The sequence below is a fragment of the Drosophila tropicalis genome, unplaced genomic scaffold (genome assembly GCF_018151085.1).
Source record: "Drosophila tropicalis isolate 14030-0801.00 unplaced genomic scaffold, ASM1815108v1 contig_845, whole genome shotgun sequence".
In the NCBI taxonomy this organism is placed as follows: Eukaryota; Metazoa; Arthropoda; class Insecta; order Diptera; family Drosophilidae; genus Drosophila; species Drosophila tropicalis.
The window spans coordinates 6,402,873-6,412,625 of record NW_027173338.1 but is presented as its reverse complement, the minus strand read 5'-3'; the positions used below and the strand labels follow the sequence as shown (position 1 = coordinate 6,412,625).

The 9,753-nt window shown below is 38.5% G+C and overlaps 2 protein-coding genes across 2 annotated transcripts; one reads left to right on the top strand and one right to left on the bottom strand.

The window, feature by feature from the left end:
• Nucleotides 1–2,227: 2,227 nt before the first annotated feature.
• Ucp4C (Uncoupling protein 4C) lies at nt 2,228–3,660 on the bottom strand. Its single transcript, XM_068295375.1, has one exon. It carries the CDS (start codon nt 3,584–3,586, stop codon nt 2,576–2,578), a length of 1,011 nt encoding a protein of 336 aa, XP_068151476.1. The 5' UTR covers nt 3,587–3,660; the 3' UTR covers nt 2,228–2,575.
• A 2,264-nt stretch (nt 3,661–5,924) lies between these two features.
• LOC137580729 (translation initiation factor IF-2) lies at nt 5,925–8,304 on the top strand. The gene is made up of 2 exons (XM_068294843.1): nt 5,925–6,078; nt 6,149–8,304. The coding sequence occupies exon 2, from the start codon at nt 6,203–6,205 to the stop codon at nt 8,255–8,257; it is 2,055 nt and encodes a 684-aa protein (XP_068150944.1). The 5' UTR covers nt 5,925–6,078; nt 6,149–6,202; the 3' UTR covers nt 8,258–8,304.
• The last annotated feature ends 1,449 nt before the right edge of the window (nt 8,305–9,753 follow it).

The window sequence follows — 9,753 nt, the reverse complement described above, 5'->3', positions numbered from 1 at the left end:
AAACAAGAAAAGTATCTAAGGCGATAAGCTCCGATCTAGATAAGTCATATACCAATCAAAATGGCTTGCTAAGTCTATATCGTCTGTCAATCATATCGAGTGAAGTGAATGTTCCTTATTTGTTATAAGTTTAAAATTAGAAGAGATATAAAAGAAATTTCAAGAAAATTTGCACTTTCTAGGCACATATTGGATCAGTATCTGAATAAATGGCTGGATCTTTGAGACTACAGAAGTATAAGTGGGACATCGAGTGAAGTCTTGTTTATTCTAATTCATTTTAAAATTAAGAGAGGAATTTTAAAACCTATTGTCCTTTTGAAAGTGTTTTCTAAGAGTTGGATTGGTTTTTTTGAATACCGAAGTATACATATGTAGGATAGGAATTTCTACAATTTTCGCCCCAAATTGGATCAGTTTTGAATAGTTGGCTTGATCTTTGTGATTCGCAAAGTATGAGTGGAGTATAGATGGTAAAAATAAAGTTTGTTTTAAAACATTTCACAATTAAGGAAGCATTTTCAAGATCTATTGTGATGTTTACTTCAGATCTTTTTGAGCCCCAAATTGAATCAATATCAGAATATTGATGTTGATCTTTGGCAATTTTAATAAAGCTGGAAACAAGAAGAATGAGAACTTTGTACCTCCTAAGAAACAAATCTGATCTAAAGGGATACTTGTTCGATTTTAGGGGCCTCCTTTTTTGATTCCGGGCCTGAAATGACCCTCCAGATGGTCTGACCCGTGGCTTGTAAAGGGAAAGTCTAATGGGTTGAAAATTTCATGTTGCCTTTTTAAGAGGTATCACTTTTGTCTTTACATTGACCTTAAGTTTGGAATTTGGTATTTATTTTTTTTTCTTCCTTTAGTTTTGGAGATGAGCGAACATTTGTTTGGCATGTGTTCACTTTCGCTTACCCCCCACCCCCCCATTTTTAGTGAAAATCATCAAAAAATAAAATTAATCAAAGAAAAAGCTGCTTGGGCAAAAGAAAAGAGATGGCAACAATGCGGGTTATAGCGAGCGAAAGAGAGGGACTGAGAGGTGAGATAAAGCAGAGTCAAGTTTTTTTTTTATCAGCCATACAATTAATCAGACTTGGCGAGTATTATTATATGTATATATTTTTTTTTCATTATTTAATATTATTGTGATTATTGTTGTTCGTATTGGTATGGCATTACGGCCTGGTCTCCAACTTCTCTCCACATTTTTGCCTCCTCTTCTCAATTTGTAGCGCGTGTTTGCTTCTCTAACGGCAAAAATTCAAATTTCTTTGCCCACGGGGCAGAGGTAGGAAGAGACTGAGAGAAAGATAGAGGGAGAGAGAGAGAGCAGTTGCTTGGCTGGCTCAATGCCTCACCTTGATTCATTTAATGATATATGCAAATTTTTAGTTATTTTTTTTATATTTTATTTCATTATGGCGATGATTTCTCTAGGCTTTGGCCTTGCATTGTTACAAAACAGGTTGACAATTGATTTGTAGTTTGTAGCGAAAGAATCTTTAAGAATCTTCAAAATGTTTTGAAGGTAAAAAATTTAGAAAATGCATCATTTCAATTCTATGAGGGGAGTGAAGAAGGGATAGTTGCCTACAAATCCCCAAAACCCCCCCCGTTACTACGCCACTGAGATATTGCATTTTAGTTAGAGACCAGTGTTGAAGAATGAGTTTTGCATGAGCAGATAAGGATTTTAGAATTTGTATTAACTGAAAAATTCCAAATAGTCCAAATTATCTTTTGATTTAGCTAGCTCTCTCAAAATGCCGTCAATCTGGGCAATATGGGAAATGCGATTCCCCTTTTAATCTATATAAATGCTGATATCTCGAAGGTCTTTAAAGTTAGAGTTACCAAATTTAAGACATGGATACCTCTAAATCTATACGTTGATCAGGTTAATTAGTTTAAGATTTTTCCACAGTTATAAAGACATTCTCCAAAATTCAAGATCTAAATGTAAAAATTGCAATTGCAATTGCATTATATATGAACATCTATCGATTTACCAAAATTCAAAATAATATTATATAATACAGTTCAGTTCAAAATTTCACGACAACTGTGTTAAATATTCCTATGAGACAATCTTCCAAGAAGATTAAAGCATCTTGGGAAAATCTACAAGTTCCACAGGTATCAAGTTTGCAAATAAATATTTATAAGTCGACAGACTTATTATTAAACATTTTACTGATTAGAAAAATTGAATATAACATTTCTTCTCTCATCAAAATTTGTATGCTTTTATTTCAAAATCAGTTCTCCAAGTCCTCCAATTGAATGTCATATTCAAAATATTGCAAATATGGCTTTTAAAGTTTTCCAGTATCAATGTCTATGCTTTATGGCGATTTCCTCGTTATTTGTTGTCAAAGTCATATGAATTTAAGAGTTAATTCTTAGATTAGTTATTGGTATTAAGTTACGAAGCCGTAAAATATTTTGAAAACTATCCATTAGAATGATTTTTGCTTGATTTTGCCCCAAACGAAGTTATTAATTAAATGGCATGAGAAAATTAGTAGAATTTCTCTTAATACTTGCCACAAATCACAGATAATGTTTAGAAACCGGCTTGACCCTCCCATTCGCGTAATTTTTCTAAGAACACCCAAAATAAAACCGACCATGGTCCCAGTCGTAACCAACATGGAAATAGACCCTTATACAATGACAGAACACCTTCCTGATTGATTAGTTTCAAGGCACAATCAAGGGAATTTTTATACAGAAGTCCTTGTCCCTTTTCATCTGTCACTTGATTCATAATACGTGACTTGATCACATCGGCTGGATTACTTAAAACACTTGCCACGAATCCGGCACACATGGACGATAGGAAACGCAATGGGAAACCCTCTTCGAGATCAAGATAATATTTGAAATTGCGTTTACTAAGATCATAGGAGCCCACATCACCGGCAGTCATAAGGCAGGCCCGAAGACAACTGGGACCCACACCACGCCACAAATGGGGCAAGCCGCCGTTCTCGTAAATGTACCTAAAAGCCTGTGACACACCTTGAACCCGTGGCTTAAGCCCCATCCGAACACACACTCCATCCATTTGCATGCGAACTTTGACTATGTCAAATGGATTGGCAATCACCTGAGCTATGCAACCGGCTGCAAAGCCGGAAGCTAATGCCGATGGTATAGTTAAGACTTCCTGATTGGTTTTCTCGTCCACATAGATCAGTTGTGTGCGAAAGACATCGTAAAGGACAACGCGTATGCTATTGAAGAGGAAACTTCGTATAGCCATGGCTGAGAAACCAGCATAGAGATTCTGGAATCTCTCTTTATGTATAATATTGGAAATTTGTCGATACATTTTAGCAACTTTGGCACTCGACTTGTGGGCTATCTCACCCCCCAAATGCATTCGAGTTTTGGCCACATCTAACGGATATACAAAGGACTCGGCTAAATGTGCTCCCAAAAATGTATTCATATACAATTGGCAGTATCTTTTTGGTGTTATTTGTTGAATCACCTTAAACTTTGTCATCGATTGGTAGGGCAGAATTGGTTTTAGGTTCCAATAGACCGCATCATCGTCGTTCTCTGACATAATGTCCACTTTAAATTTTACAAATTGCTAAACATTTTCAAAAATAAAATACAAAAAGGGAAATATAATCTGTATAAACTCTTAATATTTATTAGTTTTATTTGTATACAAATAATAACACAACAGCCAACCGAGATCCAAATCTAATCAATTTGGCAAATCTAATCTAAATAACAATCCAAATGAATGGACACCCTGAACAGGATTAAATCAACTCTCGAAGACACATTTCATTCACCTTGATCCATAAAATTAAAGCTGATCCCAAGACTCGATTTGTATCACATATCAATAAAGGAAAATTCATATAAATGGCAAAAAGAAAGACAAAATTTTCTAAGATTTGAAATCCGTCTTTAAATTATAAGATAAGCAGACGATCTTCATCACATCCTATGAGATCTAATGAGAAGGATCTTAATATTATCCTTATCCTAATAGAGTTCTATTCTCCTTTACTTTAAACTTGACAATCGTCAAGATCTACATACATATTTCCAGTTTTTTGTATTAACAAATTTAGTTTGGATCTCTGGGTTAAGCCTGGGCCAGTGAGTTTGATACTTGACTTATCCTTAAAGTAAAAGTTTTTAACCTTGGAAGTAAGATGGACATTCTGGGGTACATCAACAAGGATTTGCAGACCAATCTTAATGTCCTTATATTCTTTTTTGGAGTTCTTTTATACTGGTTTCCATACTGGACAGGATTTGGAAAAGATGGGGTTAGTCTTGGGCATAATTTTTTCTTAATCTCCTTGAATCCTTTTCGGAAGATCTTTTATATGTTTTTTTTGGAAGAGATGGCTAAGAAATTTGCTTGACTTATTCCTTTAAGGAATTAATATATGAGAAAATGATTTGGCAGGCTCTATACTGAAGATTAACTCTTTAAAATGCGTTTTATTTGAGTTGTTTGAGTCACCGAACAACTTAATTTCCCGTATTAGAATCAAGATCTCATACTTCCGTTTTGTTCCTAAAATAAGCTAAATTTAAATGTTCTATGATTCAACAAACAGCGAGCTGGCCAACTGGTTCATATCTATAAAATGTCTAGAAAAACTCAAACTGATAAGGTGGATTCCGCGAAAAAAAAAAAACAAACAAAAATAAGCAGAGGAAACACTACATTGCGTGCTACAAGGCTAAAACCAACCGCACCCAATTTCTACCCCATGAGGCGCTTAACCTGATTATTAATATATGATGACGACCATGACGATGATGATGATGATGGAAACAGTGCGCCAACATATGTTCAGCTGCCAAGCGGTGGCAATGGTCGATCTACCCTCAACCAAAAGAGCGGTGGAGAAGGGGAAAAGGAAACTGGGCGCGGCATTCTTACGGTAATTCCAGCCACTTTGTCTATGCCGCTTGTAAATGAGTAAGTGGCTCTGTCAGTCATTTAGTTTTCACTACCAACCCACACTTCCTATTCCTTCCTCCTCCACATAGAGAGCGGGGTCTTTAGCACTTTTGTTTAATGAAAGTGAAGCGAACTGGCTAATTTGAAATTCTTAACGCACATGACGACGACGATTTACATAAGATAGTGACGGAATGGTTCTTTTGGTCTCTTTTTGTCTCCCCCTCCCTGAAATGGGTCAGGTCAGTTATAGCGAAGAAAAATGTAGCAATCTAACACCTTCTGACCAACTGACACGATTCGCTTTTTTGACTAATGTTTGACCATTCGCTAACACCTATAAACTGGTAATTATTACTGTAAATATAAACCATATGGAATACTTTTCCACTGTTTGCCCAAAAAACCTTTTGCTGAATGGCCAAAATCAGATGACGATCGTGGCGGCAATTTGAGGAGTTTGTTGAACTGCTCGACACGCGAAATCGAAAAAAGTTCTGCAATGATCAGCTAAATAATGAATATATTATAAGTTATATGGATATAAAGGCAAGAGAGAATATTGGCTTAATGTTGTGGAAATGAGCTAATCTTAGATACTCTTCTTTATCTCATTTTAATTTTTCTAGAAATCAGTTTCCCTTTTCAGCTCTTTCTTCTTCTGAACTCAACTTTTTAAAACCTAATGGTAAGGCCACAAAAAAAGTATAAATATTTTATTAGAAATTTTCGTATCTTTAAGTAGAAAAAATATTCAATAATATTTAAGTGGGAACAGTTTTTCTTTTCAGCTTCCTTTTTCAGTTTTCCATAATATTTCTGTAGATTTTCAATATCCAATTTGATAATTAAGCTTAACAGATTAACAAACTTCTTGACAATTTTACTTTACCTTCATTGAGAAAGAGTAGAAGCGCCTTAAATACCCGAAATCGAACAGGTCCGTTGTAATATTGTCATGGCTTTTAGGTTTTTATTCAGTGATTTGATTTTCAAGCGAAAGAAACTCCAATTACCAGTGCACGAATCACTAGCCAGGTCGAAAAGAAATAAACCAAAACCTATTCCCAATAGTGAATCCAAGTGAATTGATTGCAACAGATTACAGAGAATTCGTTGAGGCAAGTTGTGGGTGCATTTTGGATAGAGTGCCAAAGTGTCTTCTAATGATGATAGTTTCTTTGATTCCAGAGTATAAAAGACAAGCTTCAAACAGAAACGGAAGTCAGTTAGCAACGGAAGCAAATGGCAGACTATAGACAACATTTGAAGCTTATGCTTTGCCTCTATTTGGCCACAATTGGTGGTGGTGCGAATGAGGTGCAGCATCAGGAGGTGGATTCCTTACATCGCAGCAAACGAACTTTGACCACTATTTGTGTGGAGATTAAACCAAGTGGTCCACAGGAGGAGCCCTATTATATGTGCAAGGGAGCCGACTTCAGAGGCGGAGGCGGTGGTGGAGGGGGTGGTGCTGGTGGTGGACAACAGGAACAGCAACCACAGTTGCCACAGCCACCGAATGTTCAGCCAGTCTATCAACCTGTAGCACCTATAGCTACCTTTCCGTCATTTCCCGCCTTTGCCGGTGGGTTTATACCAGTTCAGCCCGTCCATGAGGAACCCAGCAAAATTACACAGACAACGACGATCTATCAGGGCCAGCCCCAAAGCAATTCCAACCAGGGCCAGCATGGACCAATTCCAAGTGGCGAGCAATATGCTCCTCCCGCTGCGCCTGCTGCTCCTACGCAATCGTATGGCATGCCAGCAGTTCCTTACCCAAATCAAGGAGGCCCATCAGCAGTTGCAGGTGGAATTGCAGCAGGCTCAGGCCCAGCGGCCACGCCCATTGCATATATTCCTGCAGCAATTAAGAAACCGTCGGGAGCTAAGAAAATCACGCCATCAAAGCCACCATCGAGACCCTCGTACGAACCCTCTTATGCTCTAGGCAGTCGTTATCGCCCTGGACTTGATGAAGATGTCTTAGCCCTACCGAATGTGGGCTTCCAAAGGGACGAGCTTAATCAACAGTATCGATTGGCTCAGAATGAGCCACAGCCCCTAGTGGGTGCAGTGCAGCAGCATCAGCAACAGCAGCCCATGATATGGTCGCCACAACCTCAAGCCCAGTTCCAGCAGATTCTTGGCTCGCCTGCGGTGCCTGATTATCATGATGATCCGGTGATGAGAGCATTTTATGGTAGTTTACAACCAACCGCACCAGCACCACCACCACCTCCCCAAGTGGGTGCTCCTCCACAAGTGGAGAATGCAAAGCAAGAAGATATGCTCGCTCTGTCAGGACCTACCCTATTTGATGCTTTACTGGGACAGCCAGCTCCACCTAGCTATTATGGGCCCTTCTCTGGATATGGAGGACCACCGACAATGCCACCACCACCGCCCGCTTATCCCAGGACAGATTCCTACAATGGTTGCAATTCAGCACCATCTCCCCCACGGCAGTGTCCAACGGCAGCATCAGAGACGTGCCCCAGTTTCCAACCGGTCATCATAGCCATGCCTTGCTTTGGCCAACAACAACCCACCCATTATCTGGCCATGCCCAATCAGGCACTGACCTCGACGGGTCCACTTCAAGAGTCTCTTGGTTATGGCATGTCGCCGCAAGTGGGCAATCCATTTGGCATGGCCAATCAGTTCGGAATGTCTCCTCAGATGGTGCAATCGGGTTTTTCAATGAATAGCCAAGTTGGAGCTTCATATCCTATGCCCAATCCTCAGGTTGGCGGACCCTTTGGCCTTGGTCCAGTATTGAATCCATTTGGAGCCTTGGGAAATCTAAATCCCTTCAATCCCTTCAATCGAATACTGGGAGCTCCAGTTCCTACCACACCTCAACCTACTATAAATCCTCTTCATCGTATGTTTGGCTTCGGAAGAACTGGAGAATCATTAAGCACAGTTGCTCCATCGGCGGATTCTTCTACGGCATCCACAACTTGGCAATCCACCAGTAGCACCACCATGACGACACCCAGCTCAGAGCAACCAAATGTCAAGGTGGGAGCAGCGCTCGATAGCGATGAATTGGAGGATGAGGACGAAGAAGAAGTCGTGGACGATGACTCAATGGTAGCTCCCACCACCGAGGCCAGTGGCGAGGCTAGTGTGGCTAAATCCCTGGAGACCTCGGAACTCACTGCCCAGCAATATGTCGACAAGGCCACGGATAAACTCAAAAGCGATAAACGGAAGCGACACAACAATTCCAACCGTTCCAGCAGCCTTAGCAATAGTTCACAGAAACGCAAATATCTGCAACAGTTGTAGCTATATCCGATTCCATAATAATACAAATAAAAACAATTAGACTTATATATCTCCAGTCTCAATTTCAAGTGGACTGGAATGACACATCCTGTAAAAGTCCTTAAAATAGTCCAAAAGAGAAGGGGAATTACGTGCACTTACTTTTAATTTGATGGAACGTCACCCAAACCAAAGACCTCATAAAAAAGTTTGGACTTGGAGAGAACCTTTCCGTTTATTATATCCCCTGTAGGCCCATTTATTCTCATGGTAAGCTAATCTAATTCATAAATCGGAACATTTGCGTGGAGTCCGTTAATTTAATTGAAAAAAATAATACGCAGATTAGTTAGAAATTTTAAAGAACTATCAAGTTTGGATCATGACTTATATGATCTCATATAGTATATTCTTCATGTCAAAAATGTATCTACCATAACTATTTATAATTATGTATCTTTTAGAAGGTAGTATTTTCGTAATAATGGAACTTATTTTCGATATTTTCATAATTTGCTACAGAAAAGCGGGAAATCAGGTGTGAATGTGTATACATAGATATATATAGATGAATTAGATTCCAAATATTGAGTATATGTAGATATATTTAATATTTTTGACAGAGAGAACTTTATATAGTGAATGACCTACCTGAAACATAATATTTGATTCTGTTCCCTTTATCTGAAGTTCTTTGTTTGGATTTTAATGCAAATGTGAAATCTCATATATTGGATTCATCGTATACTGATAGCAAGTAGACGAAATAAGAATAGTATAAAGGTTAGCAATTTAAAAGCTTTACCTAGGATCTATGAATTGTATTGGACACGGGATGATACAGGTCCTAAGAAATTTCATCCTGCACTGTTTAGATGCTCGACTCCTTTGCGTCTATTTCAATTAAAGTCAATGTGTCAATAGCTCTTGTAATTTTGGACTCTTGATCTATCCTTGACCTATTTGACCTATAAACTAATGAAGTTGCCTTACTAACTTAACCACGGCTATCCTTGAAATAAAATTGCATTAATATAAAATGCTAATTAATAATAAAGACTTAATGGACTCGTACGTAAGCACTAAGATGCATTTTAAACAGCTGATTACAAATGCGATATAACTATCAAAAGAAGAGCCGCATTTTTGTCACCTGCTAGTTGAGATTTTAGCAGAAACACTTTATAAACTGAACAAGTTTAAGACCAGGTTCAATCAATTTACTGATGAATAAGCCATTGGCCACTTAAGGAAGTATTTCATATGAATATATGTATATGAATGTATGTGTGTGTATGGGTACATTTATTATGAGTATTTTTAGTTTCCTCTCCTTCTTCTTCCATCCTATGTACTAACTTCCGTTTGCGTTTGCGCATTTCGCTTTCCACTGGCATACACCTGGCTATTGGGATTGGGTCTGGGTTTGGGTCTGAGCTGTCTGGCTCACGTCTTTATTGGCCTTAGCTACGCTTCGCAGATCAAACAGGAACCACTACCTGCAATACTTTGGCCAA